At 45.0% G+C, this 21,930-nt stretch overlaps 1 protein-coding gene across 6 annotated transcripts in view; it reads right to left on the bottom strand.

Moving 5' to 3' along the window:
- DENND1A (DENN domain containing 1A) overlaps positions 1–21,930 on the bottom strand; it is a 542,774-nt gene that overhangs the window by 173,145 nt on the left and 347,699 nt on the right. For all 6 annotated transcript variants that reach the window (XM_081236287.1, XM_081236288.1, XM_081236291.1 and 3 more), the window contains one exon: positions 8,456–8,557. In XM_081236287.1, the coding sequence (XP_081092413.1) occupies positions 8,456–8,557 (102 nt within the window). The remainder of the gene's footprint in view (positions 1–8,455; positions 8,558–21,930) is intronic.

Here is a 21,930-nt window from a genome sequence, read left to right as displayed (position 1 = left end):
TTTGATAGAACGTCCCTCAATTTGAGTTTATCTGAAGGTTCTGTCATGATTTTACTGGGTTTCTGGAAAGAATAACACAAAGGTGACATATCCTCCTCATCACATCATATCAAGTTTACAGTGATATTCACATGACATCACTTGGTTAAGGTAGTTTCTGCCATTTCTCCAGTAAAGTTACTCTTTTTCCCTTTATATACACTAGTTTTGGAAGTAAGTCACTAAGTCCAGCCCACACTGAAGCGGGGGTGGGGTGTGTGTGTGTGTGTGTGTGTGTGTGTGTGTGTGTGTGTGTGTGTGTGTGTGTGTGTGTGTGTGTGTGTGTGTGTGTGTGTGTGTGTGTGTGTGTGTGTGTGTGTGTGTGTGTGTGTGTGTGTGTGTGTTACAGACACAGAGATTAAGCTCCTTCTCCTAAACAGGACAATATCGACAGATATTAATTTGAATTCTTTTATAAGGAAGATTTGTCTCTTCTCCCCTACCAATTCTCTTCAATAGTGTTTGTATGGTATATCTTCTCTACCCTTTTACTTTTCATCTGACTCTTTAAAGTGGAATTCTTGTAGACAGCATATAATTGGGTCTTACTTTTAAAATATAATTTAATAATCTCCAATAAGTGGAGTATTTAGACCATGTACATTTAATGTAATAATCACTATAGTTGGGTAAATCTATCACCTCGCTAACTTTTCTATTTGTTCCATCTGTGTTTGGTTCCTTTATCCTTCCCACCTCCAAAATCTTTTGGATCTTCAGTATTGGTTTATTAGCTATATATCACTGTCTTATTTTTTTTCCTTAGCAGCTCTTCTAAGGTTTACAACATACATTCTTAAATTATTTATTTATTTATTTTTGGCTGTGTTGGGTCTTCACTGCTGTGCATGGGCTTTCTCTAGTTGTGTCGAGCGGGGGCTGTTCTTCGTTGCAGTGTGCAGGCTTCTCATTGTGGTGGCTTCTCTTGTTGCGGAGCACAGGCTCTAGGCATGCAGGCTCAGTAGTTGTGGCTCGTGGGCTCTAGAGCACAGGCTCAGTAGTTGTGGCACATGGGCTTAGTTGCTCCGTGGCATGTGGGATCTTCCCGGACCAGGGCTCGAACCTGTGTCCCCTGCATTGGCAGGCGGATTCTTAACCACTGTGACACGAGGGAAATCCTACAATACACATTTTTTTGGTTTTTTTTTTTTTTTGCGGTACACAGGCCTCTCACTGTTGTGGCCTCTCCCGTTGCGGAGCACAGGCTCCGGACGCACAGGCTCAGTGGCCATGGCTCACGGGCCCAGCTGCTCCGCAGCATGTGGAATCTTCCCAGACCGGGGCACGAACCCGTGTCCCCTGCATTGGCAGATGGACTCTCAACCACTGCACCACCAGGGAAGCCCTACAATACACATTTTTAACTTAATAGTCTACTTTCAAATAATATTATAACAGTTTACATGTAATTTAAGAACCTTAAAACAGTATACTTCCATTCTGCCCCTGTCCTTTGTCCTACTGTTGTCATACATTTTACTTCTACATATAGCACATAATACACTGATATTATTTACTTTAAATACTCAATTATCTTTTATAGAAATTAAAAATGAGAAAAGAAGTCTCTTACATTTACCCACATATTTACTACTCCTGGCACTCTTCACTCCCTTATTGTCCAAGTTTCTCTATGGTATTTTTCTGCCACGTGAAGAACCTCCTTTAACATTTCTTGCAGTGCAGGTCTGTTGACAATGACTTCTTTCACTTTTTATTTGTCTGAAGAAATTTTAATTTTGCCTTTATTTTTGAAGGATATTTTCACTGGATATAGATATCGAGGTTGAAGAAAATTTTCCTTCATTACTTTAAAAATGGCATTCCAGGGCTTCCCTGGTGGCGCAGTGGTTGAGAGTCCGCCTGCCGATGCAGGGGACGCGGGTTCGTGCCCCGGTCTGGGAAGATCCCACATGCCGCGGAGCGGCTGGGCCCGTGAGCCATGGCCGCTGAGCCTGCGCGTCCAGAGCCTGTGCTCCGCAATGGGAGAGGCCACAGCAGTGAGAGGCCCACGTACTGCAAAAAACCACCCCCCCAAAAAAAAACGAAAAAAAAATGTCATTCCATTATCTTCTGGTTCATGTTGTTTCTTACAAGAAGTCTTCCGTAATCACTTTTTTCTTTTACATAATGTGTCTTTCTTCTTTAGCTAATTTTAAACTTTTCTTTGTATCACTTGTTTTGAGTAATTATCATGATGCACCTTTGTGTGGTTTTGTTTGCGTCTATTATGCTTGAGGTTCATTGAGCTTCCTGGAACTCTGAGTTTATTGTTTTCATCAAAACTGAAAAAAAATTGGCTATAATCTCATTAAATATTTTTTCTGTCTCTCTCCTCCCTCCTCTCCTTCTAGGATTCTAATTACATGTATGTTAGTCCTCTTGATATTGTGCTATGGGTCCTCGAGGTTTTGTCAACCTTTTTCAGTCTCTTTCCTTTCTATGCTTCATAATAGATAGTTTTTATTGCTATGCCTTGAGTTGATCATTTGTGCTGTAGTGTCTAATATCCTTTTAATCCTATCAGTGAAATTGTCATTCCAGGTATTATATCTTTCACCTCTAGATATTCCCTTTCATTCATTCTTTTTATATCTTCCATTTCTCTCCTCATTTAGTTCAAGTCTCCCTTTAAATTCATGAGCATACTTATAACTTTTATAATGTCTATCTTAAGGTTCTCATCTGCTAATTCCATCATATCATCATTTTTGAGTTTGTTTCTGTTAACTAATTTTTCTCTTGGTTATGGGTTACATTTTTCCCGATTCTCAACATGTCTAGTATTTTTTTTAACATCTTTATTAGAGTATAATTGCTTTACAATGGTGTGTTAGTTTCTGTTTTATAACAAAGTGAATCAGTTATACATGTCATATGTCCCCATATCTCTTCCCTCTTGCATCTCCCTCCCTCCCACCCTCCCTATCCCACCCCTCTAGGTGGTCACAAAGCACCGAACTGATCTCCTGCTGCTATGCAGCTGCTTCCCACTAGCTATCTATTTTAAGTTTGGTAGTGTATATATGTCCATGCCACTCTCTTACTTTGTCACAGTTTACCCTTCCCCCTCCCCATATCCTCAGGTCCATTCTCCAGTAGGTCTGCATCTTTATTCCTGTCTTGCCCCTAGGCTTTTCTGACCTTTTTTTTTTTTTTTTTAGATTCCATATATATGTGTTAGCATACGGTATTTGATTTTCTCTTTCTGACTTACTTCACTCTGTATGACAGTCTCTAGGTCCATCCACCTCACTACAAATAACTCAGTTTCGTTCTTTTTTATGGCTGAGTAATATTCCATTGTATATATGTGCCATGTCTTCTTTATCCATTCATCTGTTGATGGACACTTAGGTTGCTTCCATGTCCTGGCTATTGTAAATAGAGCTGCAATGAACATTTTGGTACATGACTCTTTTTGAATTATGGTTTTCTCAGGGTATATGCCCAGTAGTGGGATTGCTGGGTCGTATGGTAGTTCTCTTTTTAGTTCTTTAAGGAACCTCCATACTGTTCTCCATAGTGGCTGTATCAATTTACATTCCCACCTGTCTAGTATTTTTTTTGAGAGGATGCTAGATATTGTGAATGTTACATTGTTGGGTGTCAGATTTTGTTGTCTTTTTTAAAAGAGGGTTGAAGTTTACTTTGACAGGTTAATTTTCCTGTATATCAGGTTGATCCTGATAAGGCTTAAAAAGAAATGGTTTTGTTTAAAAGTTTTTACTGAGGTTTAACATACATACATAAAAGTACACATATACTTTGTGTACAGCTTGATAAATTGCCATGTACTTGGCACTCAGATCAAAAGCCAGAACATTACCAGTATCACAGAAGCTCTGTCTTGTGTTCCTCAAGGCTTGATTTTAAGCTGTGTTAGGGCAGGGCTAAAATCATCTTTACTCTAGAGCTAATTTAGACTACTGCACCAAGGCATGGCCTCTGTGGGTCTCTAACGATTGCCTGAGTGACCAACAAGATCTTACCCTGGCTGGCTGGAGCTTGAATGGCTCCTACTCTTAGGAGCTCCCCTCTACACACGGGCACATCAGCCTACACAAGATTAGTGAAGAGGACTCAATTCAGATTTTTGCTGAGTAGCTCCCTCCTATCTGGTACTCTGACCCACAAATTTAAACCACCTCTCCCTCAAACTCAGATCTCTACCCCCTTGATTCAGCAAGATTGTGTGCTTTGCTGGGGAGTCCCCTCTAGCAACAGGGTCCAGAAAATGCCTCAAGGCAGAAAGCCAGAGGGATCATAGGCCTCATCTCAATTGCTTCCTTTCTCTCAGGGATTATATTCCTGCACTGCTTGTTGTCCAATACGTGAAAACAGCTGTTTTCATATTTGCCCAGATTTTTATTTGTAAATGGAGGGAGGAGAAATTCAGTTCCAATTATTCCATCATGGCTAGAAGCAGAACAAAGGCCTCTTTTAATAAAATTTCCAGCATGGATGCCATGTTTTGCAAGATTTCATCTACCAAAATAACCCAATCCATATGTCCCTTCCATCCTTCCATCTATCTATTCAGTGGCTGCTACATCCCTCGGAAACAAAGATGAATAAAACTTGATTCCTGCCCTCAAAGAACTCACAATTAAAAGAGAAAGCCAGAAATGTGTAATAAATTATACCGCTGGATGGTAAGTATAATTTTATAAGCAATATAAGGGTTTGTGAGGACAAAGAGAAAGGTATGGTCAAATCTACTTGGAGAGGTCAGGGAAGGTTTTTACAGACTTAGGTTTAGCCGAAGTTTTGAAAAATGAGTTTCATTTTTCATTAGTGATCGACAGATGGGGTAGGACATTTGGGACAAAAGAAACTGTATGCAAAGTATAAAGTTATGAAACAGCATGTAAGCTTGGGAGAACTACTAATGCCAAACACCTATAACATAGGGTTTGAAGCAAGGACAGGAAAGAGCTAAAGTTATGGGGAAAAAATGGGAGGATCCTATCATAAAGGAGGGCCCTGCATGCCATGCTAACCATCATTTGCATCCGTAATTCATCATCATTGACTACCACCTATAGAGCTCATAGGATAACTGCTTTATACATATTTATATTCATTACATTTAATTCTCACAACCACATCTTATAAGGAAACTAAGGCTCAGAGAGCTTACATAATTTTGCCCAAGATCACATGATTAGTAAGTGAAGAAGCCAGAATTTAAACAAAGGTCTGATTCCAAAGCCAACAAAAGGAACTTGCCTCTAATCTATAGGCACTGGGAAGTTATAGAAGGATGTTTTTGTCTTCAGAACTTGTTTTTTGTTTTTAAAATTATATTCATCGATGAAATGGTTTTCAGTAGGAAGAAATAAAGTTAAATTTATGTTTTGGAAAGGGCTCTCTAGTACATGAGGAAGAAGGGCTGGAGTCTGAAGAACCAGTTCAGAGGCTGCTAGAAACAGTACAGGAGAGAAATAAGAGCTTGGATTAGGTGGTGTTTAGGAGGGATGGAGACAAGGATTTGGGAAAGTTTAAGAAGTGGAATCTGTCAGATGCAGTAAACAAGTAGCTTTGGCAAAAGGGGAGATTGTGAGGTCAACTGTGGACATGCTGATACACTGAAAGGACCTGGTTCTGTACCACGAGCAGAGGATGCAAAGGTGTACCGGACAAGATTTCCCCTCTCAAGGACTTGACAGCTCATGTAGCCTCAATGAAGGCAGGCGCCTTTCAACACTAGATGGTGTGGACATCATCAGCGCCCTGTGCTTCAGCCCCAACAGATACTGGCTCTGCTGCCACAGGCCCAGCATCCAGATCTGGGACTTGAAGGGCAAGGTCACTGTAGATGAACTGAGGCAACAAGTTATCAGTACCAGCAGCAAGGCACGGCTGCCCCAGTGTGACTCTCTGGCTTCGTCTGCTGTTGGCCAGACTCTGTTTGCTGGCTACACGGACAATCTGGAATGAGTGTGGCAGGTAACCACAGACACCCACTAGAGATATATGGCAGAGCTTTAAAAATAAAAAACTGGTTTTCTGAGTTAAAAAAAATCAAATCTATGAATTCCACTGAAACACAATAAGTACTATATGGACCATATTCCCTCCTCACTACTATCTTGGAATCTTTGATGAGTCTAAAGCCCCATTCTGGAAACAACTGCTGTGGAACATTCTCAACCCTCCACAAACCAGCTTGCAAATGGGAGGTCCTTTCCATGTGGGCTGAGAACTGTTAGGACATGGAGGGAACCAACTGTCCTCTAACTCTGGCTGTAATTATTGACAATGATTTTATTAAGAACAAAGGCAGCACCATTTTTCAAACACTGACAAGTGAGCACGGTGTCAAGCACTGACGAACACCCCCATCTCAGTTACCTGCCACAACGATCGATCTAATGACAGGCCTAGCAGTCCTCTTTTGAGGATGGGAAACTGAAGCTCAGAGAGGGAAAAGACCTTGCTCAAGTTTCCTTGGTTCCCTGAGGCTCCCTCACTGATCAGCTGAAAGGCATCTTGGAATGTGCCATCTTCAGGAAGCCTTCATTACCCTCTCCCTGGGCTCCTCTGCGTCTGATTCCTATTTTCTTTGTGGCCCCTGTTATGCTATGCCCTGAGATATATGTGATTCACATGTCTGTTTCCCCCACTGGAATATGCTCTTTGAAGGAAAGGACTAGATCTGCTTCATCTTTGCTGTTCGATGCCCAGCCCTGGCTCAGAGCACTGCATACGGGACAGTCAGTCCATTCCGTGGTCTCTGAGCCATCAAGTCACTCATCTTGGGCTGCCTGGGGCCCCTGGCCATTCCTTGTACTTCAAATACCCCAGGCTCACTTGCCACATTTATTCAGCACTTGCAAGGTCCATATACCTAAGACACCCATGACTTACAGGGAGAACTTTTCCACTGAAAGGGAACCGGAATAGAAAGCTCAAATTCCTTGGACCAAAAAGAACTCAAATTGCAGCCCAGAGGCCCTGAGACGCAACCACGTACCCTGTCCTGACGTGATCAACAGCAAACCTCATAGGGTCCTGGCACTTGTATTCCTCCTACGCTGTCATCTCTCTCTGCCTCAGAGTGGGACCGTGTACACGGACTGGAGACAGCACGGGCTGGGTGTCATCCCGACTAGGCTCCAATCACAGCTCTGCCCCCGCCAGCCGTATGATCTGTGGCAAGACACGTGCTCCCTGAGGTTCTTTTCTCCCTCACCTCCTCCATGGGGCTAGGATGCCAGCTGAAGGAGACCCCAAATGCAGAAGGCACCTCGGGGGCGGCGGGGCTCGGGGGGGTCTGTGGAGTGACAGAGCTGGGTTCACTTCTTGGCTCCCCCTCTTTTTAGCTCTGTGGGTAAAGTGAGGATGAGAAAAATACCTTCCTCAGAGCTGTGTGAAGAGTAAATGGGAAGTCAGTGATGAGTGTTTAACGCATAGAAGTCAATGAATCGTAGCCACTGTTCAATTATGGCACAAAGGACCCCCCAAATCTCACAGTGAGTTAAGAGCAGAGGAGTCTGAAACCCTGCTGCAAACCATCCACCAACAAGCAGCAATCTCCCCAGACAGCTAACCCCCAGGTGCCACTGGGACTCCTGGCAGGAATGCAGCGGCAGTGGCCACCTGCCACCACGCAAGCCCAGCCCCGCATCAGCACACACGGCCAGGAACACCCACTCCTTCCAGCCTGTAAGCCAGTGTGACTTTACAGACTTTCTTGCAAGCAGAGTTTTGGAGGCCAAACCACAAACATCAGAACTGTACTTCCCAGGGAACCCCGACCCTCCTCATTCGTATAAACAATGGGGGAGGCTGGGTCTACTTCCAACAGCCACCCACAAGGCAGCTCTGAGTGGCAACATGAGACAGGTGTGTGGTCAGATGTCAGCGTGGCAAATGTGGCATCCAGTTGCTTTTCGCTAAATAGGCCCACCTTCCGTCTAGACCTGAGGTAACTAAGAAAGATTTAGGGCACGTGGAGCCACATTCAGAGCACTGGCAGCAGATACCCTGCTGCGTGGGAAACAGCTGCGTTTGACGATGGCACAGGAAAAACAGTGTAGGCCTGAAGTGCCCCAAATTGCTCACACTGAAGCCCTTCCACCCGCCTTCAGTGGGGTTACCCCGGGAGGCCGTCCTGCTCTCTGGACACAGCAATGGCAATGAGGATGGCAAGACCCCCAGGCTCCACAGAAAGAGGGGCCGCCTAGACCCTGGGGTCACTTCCGATGAGGGTTACGAGAGCAAAACAAGACTAAAAAAATGAACCACCTCCCAACTTCCTTCACCGAGACAAAGGTTCCAGAGGTAACAGAAACCAACCGCAGTTCTTAGGCTACAGGAAAACCACAGCTGTATCCAGCCCTTCTCCTCCCCAAAGGCACGTTCACTGCATGAGCTCCGGAGAGTCAGAACTCAAGAGCTCATTACCCACCACGTCATTTGGGAGGCTCTGGAGGTCATCAAAGGGGGTTTCCAGGGTGTTGGTGTCCACGTTCAGAATCACGACATCATCCAGGGCCATGTTTCTGACTTTCTGCAAGTAAGAAAAAAATCCAGAAGAGAAAATCATTGAAGCCCCACGAAGACACAGATACTTCTCTGGCTTTCTCTGGGAAAGGGGAGTAAGGAAGAAAAGTGACATCTGACCAAGGTATACTCCGTGGCAGGCTCAGTGCCGGGCAGTTCACATGTTTGAGGCCATTTAACTGTGACAAAAACTCTGTGAGCTTGTATGGTCATCCCCAAGTCCCAGGAGTGGAAAGGGTTTCAGAGACTAAGTTAACATGCCCTAGGTCACACAGCTAGGGGGAGAGATCTTTATACCCCAACATTATTTCTTTTCCTATATGTTCAAATTAAAAAAAAGAAGAAGAAGAAGAAGAAGAAGCTGAAGTCTAAACCTCTGGCTCCAGGAACTCTGATATACAGCTAGGGTCTTATGACAGCCCCACTCAATCCATCCCCTCTCATTTACCAAAGACTACTTGCCCATCTCCTTCGGATCTTGGCATTTCTGGGTATGGAATACGTTGTATGGCCTAGTGTTAACACATTAACATTTCTCTTTAACATTAAGTAGAAAGGTCACACTTTCAAATTGGTTCCATTTTCCATAGAAATCCAGCTAGTGAATCATGGCTCCGAGGCTCTGGCCATAACGCGTTATTCTACTGGTACAGTAGTAGGAAGGGTAAGGGAGACTTGTGCCTACTAGGTGTTCGTGTTTGGTCTCACCAAACATGAGAAAAGAAGAGCCCACCATCTGGGAGCAACTGTCCATCGTCTGTAGAAGTATAAGACTGTATGTAAGCTAGTTTTCAATCACACTGTTTACCCACTGCTAGAATCCATCTCTACTTTCCTCCTGCCTACCTAACACTTCCAATCTCATTCAATCCTCTTACCCCATCATATATCAAAGCTCATTTCTTTAGAGTCTAGAACTTTCATTTTGTCCTGATTAAGCAGAAAGACCCTATAATTTGTGGTCCAAACTGGGACAGCTGTGGATGTGAACGAGCATATTACACCAGGGCAGCAGCATAAGACGGGCTAAGTGGTCACCCTATGTAGAAGGGGTCAGTTTCATTATTAGCCACCCTCTGAGCTACTGGGTACGACTGTGCAGGGGTGCACTGCCTAAGCACGCCCAGCCAGCCAAAGTGAGGCTGAGATCTGCCAACCCATGTGCTTGCTGAGTGGCAACAGTTGAAGGCGGGGGTGGGTGCTGGTGGAGGGAGGGAATTAGGACACCTTTTCCTAATTCATCCAAGAGCACCGTATAGGTTAGCAATGGAGCTGGACGTCCCAATGGCTGCTTAAGCTTAAGTTTGCTAATGCCCTGGAAATGGACAACAATTAAAGTGTAGTAGATGCCTACTAGTGCTTGCTCTATGTTTCACTTACTAATTCTCATTTAATTCTTATCAAATCCTGCAAAGTGCACACTATTACCTTCATTTTAGGTAACTTGAGGAAAATGAGGTTCAGAGAGGTGAGGTGAGTGGCAGAGGTGACACAGCACCGGCCACCCACCTCCACAGCTCATATTCTTGCACTGCACCTCAACCTCTTCGTCATCAGACACCCCCAGTGAAACTGACCTCTGCCACCCTTGTCGCTCTGAGCCCTAGCACCCCTTTGCCTGCCTGCCTCCCCCCCCCCGCTGCTGGCTCCAGAAGCCCCCTCCCTCAGGGGCTCATCAGTTTGGTTCAGCACTGCATAATAACCAGCACCCAACAAAATGACTGGCACTTGGTAAGGGCTCATTAATATTGGTTGATGTTTGTTGTCTCAAATCCCAGCCTCTAGGACAGAATTTCATACCTAAGTAAACATTTTGAGATTCTTCCCAGCAGGAGGGTTGGAACCATGCTGGTCAGAAGCCTCCTAAGGTTGAAATAACACTTCCCAGAGGGCAGGATCCTGGAACCCTTCCGCTCAACAAGACCAGGAGCCTCAAATTTCTTCTGCTGTTGACTTTTCCAGCGGCTAGTCAGTCCACAAACCTATCAATCAATTCATACATTTACTAAATGCTTCCTGTGGGCTGAGAGCCGCAGGGGAGGGACAGGTTTGCCTACTTAGAAGTTTATTCTTTCCTCCAAATCCCAAAACTGATATTAACTGACTGCTTTATTCACAGGGTAAAATGCTATCAGCAAACAGCACTGATAACTAGTGTTTTACAAAGCACAATCCCATTTTACAGTTGAGAACATTAAGACTCATGATGAATTGTCCAGGGCTCCTTAGCTGCCTCACTTTGCAGTCCAACAGATTAAATACTTCGCAGTGTACGAGCAGGAAGTTACAAAACAGCCTCAACAAGAACCTTTTTCACTTACATCACACTTCAGAGCTCTCAAGTACTTTCACACAGATTCTTTCATTTTCAACAGTAGCTGGAGGTGAGTGATCACCATTTCAGAGATGAAAAACTGAGGCTCAGAGAGGTGAAGTGGCTTGCCCAAGGTTATGTGGCTACTAACTGGCCTCTTTATCTGTAAAATCGAGAAGATAACTGTGACTGCTCACCTCACCCCAGCCCTCTTCCCCGGGGCTGCGGTGCGAATTAGGGGTGGTGTGTGCACAGCACTGGGCACACAGTAGGCCTTACAGTCGCTATTATTATTGCTTTTATAATATACACGTCACCCACGGCCAGTCTGGAAACTGTAGCGGCAGTGGCCTAAGGGCAAAAATCCTCTGGCCCCTGTTGGTAACTGCTGGGCTCTCACTTCAAAGGCTGAGACTGGCACTGGACACGGAATCGGAGAAGGGACCACGAGGGGCTCTGGAACTCAGCCGGTGACTCCAGGCCTTGAGGACTGAGCTGAGGGTCGCTGCACCTCACAATCGCCAAGTTTGCCTCATCTGACCTCCAAAGAGCTCCAGAGAGCCCCAAACAGATGGGGGCAAGGGGCCCGGCCATTGGAGAGAAGCCTCGGGCTGAAAGGCCCAGAGACAGGGCTGTTGATTCTGGACCAGAATTGGGTGTTGTTTCTGCGTTCCCAGTGGGGGCCCAGTGACACAGACCAGCCCTTGTGGGCTCTCCACGGCTGGGCTGGAATGGGCTTTTGATTTCTTCCCACTCCTGGTTGGAGGACTTGCCGCTTAAGCTGTGTGGAGTGTTTACTTTTTGAACAATGGCAGCAGGCTGAAGAAGAGGAAAAAACCTGGCTCTTTCTTCTGACTTAGCAGGCCAGGGTCCCCTTAGTAACCAAAATGCCCGTGCACCAGGCTCCAGGAGGAGCTGGGTCGGCACAGTTTCCTCTCATAGGACAATGCTGCCCTCCTGGTGGTAAGGCCTCTTCCAAAGGGGCTGGCATGGACTCAAGGGCCTTCCTGAAGCTCATGTTCCCAAGGAAAGAATCGGAGGCCAGCTTGGCTGGATGGTGCCCTATCCCTGAAAGGCTCAAGGAAACAAGAGGAATGAAGAAAGGCAAAAAACAAAACAAAACCCCTCAAACTGGGGGATGGAGTGGGCGGTGCTGATGGAGAAGGAAACTGGGCCATTACTGGGTGACCGCATTTAACCCTGACCATGCTGTGAGGGAGGTATCACCAGCTCTGTGGTAAGGAGGAGGCTCAGAGAGGTCAAAGAAACTGGTCCAAATCACACAGCTAGGGAGCGGCAGAGTTGACGTTTGAACCCAGTCTGACTCTTCTGAAGATGTCCTCAAACCAGTTGCTCAGACTTCAGAACAAGTATCTATGTAGGGCATGCAGCTACACCAACACTCTGAGGGCTTGCTTTCTCTTATGCAAAATGACACGTCTTTTGTATCATAAAAATTACATATGTAAAAAAAAAATGGGAAAGACAAAAAAGTTCAAAGAAGAAAACTGTGGTTATCCTAATCCCTACCTGGAGATAATGTTTTGGTGTATTTCCTTCCACAACCCTCTGCCCCAATCCCTACTTTTTAAAACACAGTTGAAACAATTCGTAATGTTTCTTTCTGATTTTCTCATTTATTACAATATAAGCAATATTTCACTTCATTAAAAGCTTTGTAAAGATCATTGCTAATTGCTACAAAATGTTCCACTTCATAGAAACAAACCCAACCAAGCCCCTTTTGTTGGCTATTTCCAGTTTTTGAGAAATTATTATAAATAATATTGTTGTGAAATCTGTAGGCATAAAGCCTTGTGCTTTAGGATGGATTCCTAGAAGTGGAATTTCCTTTCCACTTCTTAAAGAATGTCCCTCTCAAATTCGACTTTGAGAGAGATATCTTTACTTCCAATTATTTTAAAGTCATTTTATCCACAGCTTGTGTTTCCTACTCTAAGTGAAGAAAAATCAGCAAAGACACGAGCAGATGTCAAAATAGTCCTCCAAAAACCCTACCCAATTAAAACACTTACTAGTACCGCAGCACACCGAGACAGCTCTCCGGTAGCTCGTCCCACCAACACATTCCCTCTCTTTTTAGTTACAACATATGCCAAAGCTCCTGCCAGCTGCAAACCCTCCCCCCACCAGACTCTATAGGCTTTTTCTCAGAATGAAAAAAAAAAAAAAAATGATACTGACATGCACACCAGCTTTCCAAATGGCATTTCTTACACAGAGAAACACACAAAAATGGCATCTTCCCATAAATATTATTAATCAAAAATGTCTTTCCCTTTATACTTTGTCACGGACAGACTTAGTCTGACCTCTGCCTTTCGGGACAAGAAAGGAAAAATCAGAATGGGAGGTGGTCAGGGCGGCTGAGTGGATACAGGCTCAACCTCATAAATCTCCAGGTTTTCATCTGTAAAATGGGGATCACGATAGTACCCACCTCATAGAGTTGTCATGAGGATTCGATAAGTGAATGTACGTAGAAGAGTGAGCAAGACTGCCAGGACACCCAGAAGAGGCGTTCAACCAACAGCGGCTCTCTTGCAGTCTGTCCCGTCTCCCTCAACGTTTCTTGGAACCTCAGTGGAGCCTGGCTAACCTTACCCCAAAGGGGCCGAGGGAGCAGAAAGTTTGCCTTTCCCCATGGTAGCCTATGGTTTACTCCCACAACCAGAAAAATACGTCGATCTAGAGTCATTAATACAGGCATTCGATTCCTTCCCTGGTCTGTGGGCTTCTTGGGGCCACCAAGACAGATCTCTGTATTCTCAGCTCCTACCTCAATATTTGGCCCACAGCAGGCAATTTCTGAATGAATGCATGAATGAACAAGAGGCAGTAGAGCCTACAGAGGAAGCCCACAGGATCCGGAAGCCAGTCTGTCTGAGTTCTCACTTAGCTCCGCCACTCACCAGCTGTGTAAACTTGGGCATTTCACTTCATCTCTCTGTGCCTCAGTTTTCTCCTCTGTATACAGTGCTTACACCTCATGTGTGTGATGAGGATTACATGGGTTAACACTTTTAAAGCATGTAGACTAGTGATTGGCATATGAGAAGCTCAAGATAAAATAAAATTTAAACAAAAATGAATGGGGCTTCCCTGGTAGCACAGTGGTTAAGAATCTGCCTGCCAATGCAGGGGACACGGGTTCGAGCCCTGGTCCGGGAAAATCCCACATGCTGCGGAGCACCTAAGCCCGTGCGCCACAGCTACTGAGCCTGCGCTCTAGAGCCCGCGAGCCACAACTACTGAAGCCCACTTGCCTAGAGGCTGTGCTCCGCAACAAGAGAAGCCATCGCAATGAGAAGCCCACGCACCACAACGAAGAGTAGCCCCCACTCGCTGCAACTAGAGAAAGCCCGTGCGCAGCAACGAAGACCCAACGCAGCCATAAATAAACTAAATAAATTTATTAAAAAAAACAAAACACTGCAACAAAATATTTTTTTAAAAAAAGAATGGTCTTTTGAGGGTGATGGAAATATTCTATATCATTATTGGTAGTGGTTTCATGAATGTATAAAACTCAGAATTCATTGAATCATACACTTTATTTTTTTTATTTTTATTTATTTATTTATTTATTTATTTTATATAAATTATTTATTTATTTATTTATTTATTTATGGCTGTGTTGGGTCTTCGTTTCTTTTTTTTTTTTTTTTTTTTTTAGGGGAAAGTTTTTTTTTTTACTTTTTATTTTATATTGGAGTATAGCCGATTAACAATGTTGTGATAGTTTCAGATGCACAGCAAAGGGACTCGGCTATACATATGCATGTACCCATTCTCCCCCAAACTCCCCTCCCATCCAGGCTGCCACATAACATTGAGCAGAGTCCCCTGTGCTATACAGTAGGTCCACTGGTTATCCATTTTTTTTTTAAGTTTATTTATTCATTTTTTTAATTAGTTTCTGCTTTATAACAAAGTGAATCAGTCATACATATACATCTGTTCCCACATCCCTTCCCTCATGCATCTCCCTCCCTCCCACCCTCCCCATCCCACCCCTCCAGGCGGTCACAAAGCACCGAGCTGATCTCCCTGTGCTCTGCGGCTGCTTCCCACTATCTATCTACCTGACGTTTGGTAGTGTATATATGTCCATGCCTCTCTTTCGCCTTGTCACAGCCCACCCTTCCCCCTCCCCATATCCTCAAGTCCATTCTCAAGTAGGTCTGCGTCTTCATTCCCGTTTTGCCCCTAGGTTCTTCATGACATTTTTTTTTTAAATTCCGTATATATGTGTTAGCATACGGTATTTGTCTTTCTCTTTCTGACTAACTTCACTCTGTATGACAGACTCTAGGTCTATCCACCTCATTACAAATAGCTCAGTTTCGTTTCTTTTTATGGCTGAGTAATATTCCATTGTATATATGTGCCACATCTTCTTTATCCATTCATCCGATGATGGACACTTAGGTTGTTTCCAGCTCCGGGCTATTGTGAATAGAGCTGCAATGAACATTTTGGTACATGTCTCTTTTTGAATTATGGTTTTCTCAGGGTATATGCCCAGTAGTGGGATTGCTGGGTCATATGGTAGTTCTATTTGTAGTTTTTTAAGGAACCTCCATACCGTTCTCCATAGTGGCTGTACCAATTCACATTCCCACCAGCAGTGCAAGAGTGTTCCCTTTTCTCCACACCCTCTCCAGCATTTATTGTTTCTAGATTTCTTTTTTTTTTTTTTAATTAGTTTCTGCTTTATAACAAAGTGAATCAGTCATACATATACATCTGTTCCCACATCCCTTCCCTCATGCATCTCCCTCCCTCCCACCCTCCCCATCCCACCCCTCCAGGCGGTCACAAAGCACCGAGCTGATCTCCCTGTGCTCTGCGGCTGCTTCCCACTATCTATCTACCTTACGTTTGGTAGTGTATATATGTCCATGCCTCTCTTTCGCTTTGTCACAGCTTACCCTTCCCCCTCCCCATATCCTCAAGTCCATTCTCAAGTAGGTCTGTGTCTTTATTCTCGTTTTGCCCCTAGGTTCTTCATGACATTTTTTTTTAAATTCCGTATATATGTGTTAGCATACGGTATTTGTCTTTCTCTTTCTGACTAACTTCACTCTGTATGACAGACTCTAGGTCTATCCACGAGAGCTTTCTCTAGTTGCGGCGAGCGGCGGCCACTCTTCATCGCGGTGTGCGGGCCTCTCACTGTCGCGGCCTCTCCTGTTGCGGAGCGCAGGCTCCAGATGCGCAGGCTCAGTAGTTGTGACACACGGGCTTAGTTGCTCCGCGGCATGTGGGATCTTCCCAGACCAGGGCTCGAACCCGTGTCCCCTGCATTGGCAGGCAGATTCTTAACCACTGCGCCACCAGGGAAGCCCGAATCATACACTTTAAATGGATGGTTTGCTGTGTATAAATTACAGCACAATGAGTTGATAAACATATTAGTGTTATGTCCAGAACACAGAATAAAGTCATAACAGACAGTGAAAAATAACAACGCATGAATGATGGTGACCAAATGCCACACGACAAGGTAATTCTGCCCTGAACCATCACCAATGTACATTCTGATTTGCAGCTGTGTTTGGCTCCCTGTCTCCTTCCTTTTTTGTCTAGACTAAGGTTTTTAAAACTTTTTTTTTTCTACTCATACCCTCCTAGGATAAATATAGAATCCAATGCCCATGATATACATCCCTACGTAAAAGTGGGGTCCACTTGAGGATCACTGTACCTTCGGTGTATCTTCTCGAGTCAAGAAGATTCTACTGAACCTTACTTTCTAAAGTTGGTTGTATGAAAACAATGGGTCCCCTCAACTCCTGCGCTAAAATATAAAGTATCAGCTGCACTTTTTCAAACCACACCAGTCCTCTGCACAGACGGGGCTCACCCTGCCTATCTAGGGAGGGGATTGGGCAGCTAGTGACAAAAGACAGGACTTAGAACCAGGTCATAAAATGAAGAGCAAGGACTTGCACTGGTGATGTAATCCAGGGGATCCAAAGAATGGTCAGGAGCATGTGCTGTCTCCCTGGCTGAGGAAGCCGGGGGCTGGAGGTGGAGGAAATAAGCTGGTCCTGGACCTTGAGGAGCAGGGGCCCAGATCCACCTCTGCTACCTCAGCTGAGAACGGGGGTCCTTATCTTGTATGGGAGTTGTTGGGGGGGTGTCAGTGAGGTGGCATGCATGGAGTAAATGAGCCAGCACACGGTGAATCTCTTCTGTTGTCCTTTCACCAGGACCATCGTCAGGGCAGAGCTATGTCTTATTTGTCTCTGCATCCCCAGTGCCCAGTACAGTGCCTGACACAGGGCAAATGCTCATTAATTGGAGAATGAATTAAATATTGTGGCCTCTCACTCTACTGGGAGGCAGGCCTGGCACAGATGTCAATGTGAGCCCAAATGGACAATGTAAGCCCAATGTAAGAGTCTGCACAAGGAAGTGTGATGGGAATAACAATAATAATGGCAATGACAATAATCACATAAAATTATCATGATTAACGTGTGTAGAATTAATTCACAGTTGACACAGAAAGTAAGATAGGCATTACCATGGTAGCTTAAGATGTGGGTTCTGGAATGAGACAGCCAGATTCAAGCCTTGCCTCTGGCACAGAGTATCCTTCAGTTAGTTCTTCACTTTTGAGCCTCAGTTTTCTCATCTATAAAATGGGGATAATACTACCTATTGTCCAGCTGTGTTTGGAGGTTTAAGCGGGATAATACATGTAAAGCACCTGACGGCAGTAAGTACAATGAATGGGAGGCTCTGAAAAGCGAGTTTCTATCCTTGCAATTTGAAAGTAGGATTAGAGTTCCAAGACTATACGAATTTGAACAACTGATTTTCAGACCAAAGACAAAGGCTAATGACTCCACTATTATGATTCTGTGCCATTAAAAACTACCACCAACCTACTGTTTTCTCCTGGTTATGTCTCAGGGACATGAGCACATTCTCTGGAGCCAGACTGCCCGAGTCCGAATCCCAACTCCGCCAGTTATAACTGTGTTACCTTCGGCAAACCCTTTAACCTCTTTGTGCCTCAGTTTCCGCATCTGTCCGATGAGATTAAAATAGTACTGACACCCAGGACAATGGTTACTCTTGGGTCAGAGGGAGAATGACTACTAGGAGGCACAGAGGGGCTTCTGGGGGCTGGTAACGTTTTGCTTCTTGATCTTGGTGGTGGTTACGTGGTATGCCTGCCTTGTAAGAACTCATCCTGCTCTATACTTCGGATGTGCGTACCCTTCCCATAAATCTCATACTTCAGTGAAATGTTTAGGAAAAGCAAATAATGTGGATTTCACTGGATTGTTATGGTGGTTAAATGAGTTAATATACGCATAGTACTTAGAATAGTGTCTGGCATATAATAAGCACTGGGTATTGACTATTATTATTATGAAAACAACATAACAATAATTCTGTGGATAAAAAGGATTCAATCTAGGGCTTCCCTTGTGGCGCAGTGGTTGAGAGTCCGCCTGTGGATGCAGGGGACACGGGTTCGTGCCCCGGTCCGGGAAGATCCCACATGTCACGGAGCGGCTGGGCCCGTGAGCCATGGCCGCTGAGCCTGCGCGTCCGGAGCCTGTGCTCCACAACGGGAGAGGCCACAACAGTGAGAGGCCCGCATAAAGCAAAAAAAAAAAAAAAAAAAGGATTCAATCTAGAATATATCTCACTATCAGAAATTTGTTTGCAAAGGTAGACACTTCCTGGACACCTATTGCTTCTCCAATCAGTCCTGTCCCCTTCTCCAGTTGAGGAGCAAAGCAGCAATATTATTGCGTACCTTCCGAGGGACATTTGCAGTCCTGAGTCAGCCTGCTTTGGGAGAGCAGCAGAACTGAGTAGGAGTCAGACTGGGCTTTGAGTTTTATCTTCTTTAATGCCTACTTACAGGACCCAGGGCAGGTTATTTAAACACAGTTGAACCTCCGTTTCTTCCTCTATAAAATGGGTTTATGACCACGTGCTACACAGGGTTGTGACAGGATTAAGTAAAAAGAAAAAAAATGGAAAACTTTATTTTATACCTACGTGGCCATGTTCCCATCTGCCCAGGGTACTGGTCTTGGCTACAGGCAGGCCCGTGCTCAGCCAGGGAGACAGCACATGCTCCTGACCATTCTTTGGATCCCCTGGATTACATCACCAGTGCAAATCCTTGCTCTTCATTTTATACAGGCAGGCCTTCTCCTTGCTGGAGTGACCCCTGAGGCCTGTAAGGAGTCTCCGCTCCTATGGCCACGCCAGCACCTCTGACACTAGCATCTAGACCACCAAGCAAAGGGCACGGGTCTACACCGACTTCCTGCAAAGACACTGCTTCAAGAGGATGCATCATCCTCTTAAATCAGAGCATTACGAAGCCCACAGAGTGCTTTGCTTTGGCTCAGAGAAAGTCCAGTGTTTGTTTCTCTCTGAAGAAGGCACACTAATATGGTTCCTGGCATTATAGTTTATGTCTCACTTAAGTATGACTTCTTGGCAGTTTTTTTTTTTTTTCAAGTTTTGAAAGGTAGGGAATATGGTTAAAACAAAACCAAAAATTACATCTTCATAGTTGGTCCATCTAAACTTTACCCTAAACGACTACTGCTGGCCTTCACGCAGTCACCTCTTAGGCTGCCTATACTCCTGGTTACGTGTGGGCTGAGGCACAGCTAACTTCCCAGGGGCCTGCACGGCCTGGAACTGTGTTACACGCTCCGCATCCATCACATGCCTGACGCCCACAGTAACAAAATGAGAGCTGCTAGCTGAAGTGCTCCTCCCGCGGCCCAGCCCTTACACGCCGTACCATTTAACGCAATCCTCACGACACCCTTGTGAAGAGACAAGGAAAGCAGGGGCAGAGAGGTGAAATAACTTGTCCAAAGTCCTATGGCTTAGCAGCAGTGGAGCTTTGCAGTTGAACCCAGATGGACACCAAAAACTCTGTGTTACCCAACGCACCTTACTAATTGCTCTGGCACGTTGTTTCCATCACAAACATACTGAGCAACTGTAATTTAATAGATGTTTGTCAGGGACATACCAAGTGGCTTGATGGTTGGTCCAGACTCCATTAAAATTCTCAAAGGAGAGGGTTTCCTATGGAATATTGTACCCATTGGATGGATGAAGTCACTGAGGCTAAAGAGATTAAACAGTTTGCCCATGGTCTCACATGTTTGTGAGAGAAAGGATTTGAATCTGGGTTCTCCATGCCAACGTTCTTTCTTTCCACTATACAGCCCACATCAAATGTACTCAAATGCATGCGCATGTATATGAGAACATAACAAAGAACAGCACGGGGAGCTGCTGGCCTCCTAGGAGGAAGGGAAAGAGAAATCAGAAGGAAAGTGGAAAGGACAAGAAGAGGAAAGGCAAATATGCAGGTAGTCTAAACTCTCTATTCCCTCCTGAAATCTCAGATACACACAGAGGGAAGAGTGACATTTTCCTTCCCCTCCTCTGGCCCCAAAGGTCACTGAGCTGCCAAGCAGTTGATAAACGTAGTGGCTTTTCTTTGGAGCCAGGAGTCACTGATTTGCTCCTTCCTGCTCTGCAAAATTAAAAATCTAAGCCTGACAGTTCAGAGGACCCCCGAAAACACTGCTGGAATTTCCCAGTGTGCTTTAAACAGAAACAGAAGCTTGGCAGGGGAGGGAAGTGGTGTAAGCACCTCACAGGTCAGGCCAAATCCACTCCTCACAAGGCAGTAAGCACTGACTCTCATTAACAAGTCCAGAGATTTTCAACCCAGGTCAGCAAAGGGGCTACTTCTTCAGTAGTGCTTTCCCTCCTTTCCTGACCATCCATCTACTGGACATTCATTCATTCACCCATTTAGTTAGTCACGTCAAACTGATGGATGACTAAAACATGATCTCTAAACTCAAGGGGCTCCCGGCCCACTTGTGTGTGGGAGTGTGGGTAGGGCGGGGTGGGGTAAATTATAATCAATAAGAAATTATAAATCAATAAATTATAATCAATAAGAAAAGGCATAGTCCTATGGAGTGGAAAAGATCTCAATCTGGTGGAACATCTCCATTCACACGGACCTTGCCCAGCTGCCTCCTCAGGATGGTCATGGCCCAGAGCTGCAGAGTCCCAAGGCTGGTGTCCTGGCTCACTCACTTACTAGCCAGGTAGCTTTAGGCAAGGCCCTTTGCCTCCTCTAGCATCGGTTTCCTTCTCTGTGAGACTGGGTCTTGATCCCCACCTTCAGGATTGTTGAGAAGATTAAAAGGAGTTACGGTAGGACATGTGCTTCATAAAGGGCCAGCCACAGGGCAGAAGCTCAGTCAGTGCCAGCCAGCCTCCCTCTGAGATTTTGGTTCTGCCAGCTCTGCCAGGTCTGGGGTTCACTCTACAAGTCCACCCAACACAGCACCACCATCCACTCTGGCCTCCACTCTGGCCCCCGAAATGGAGGGGTGAGCCCATGTACACGCCTGACACTGCTGGGGTTTTGTCCCAAATTGAAACACCCTTCCTACTGCTAGAGATTCAGTTTCCTCATGTGTAAAAAGAGGACAAGGAAGGTGTCAACACCTTTCACCACTGCTGCAAAACGCAAACGAGAGATGAGGTGGCAGAGTGCTTGGTAAGATGTGAAGATGGCCCAGACATGGGTCACCATGACGATCTCCATCCTGCAAAACCCTGCTCTTCTACGAAACCTTCCTGACTATTCCTGCTCCCACAGCAAGTGGCCTTCTTTGGTCCTAAGCAAGTACAGTGGGCAACACATACTTGGATCCTCAGTTAAAACCTGATTAGTGATGTTTCTAATTGTTTCATGTGTACCTGTCACCTTTCCCTTAGAGTAACTGGTTTAACCATACTATATTTACATATACGGCAATAACAGTCACCACTGTCATCTATAAAATATCGAGTTTGAAAACACTGTATTTTTAAATACCTGATTTCATTGGATCCTCATGGAATAGGCATTATTATTCTCATTTCACAGAAGAGAAAAATGAAGCTCTTGCTCCAGGTCCAGAGTAATAACAGAGCCAGGATTTGAGCTTTGGACTGCCAGTCCCCAA

Source organism: Mesoplodon bidens, assembly GCF_964165515.1.
Source record: "Mesoplodon bidens genome assembly, chromosome: 6".
NCBI lineage: Eukaryota > Metazoa > Chordata > Mammalia > Artiodactyla > Ziphiidae > Mesoplodon > Mesoplodon bidens.
This window is presented reverse-complemented; position numbering and strand designations above follow the sequence as displayed.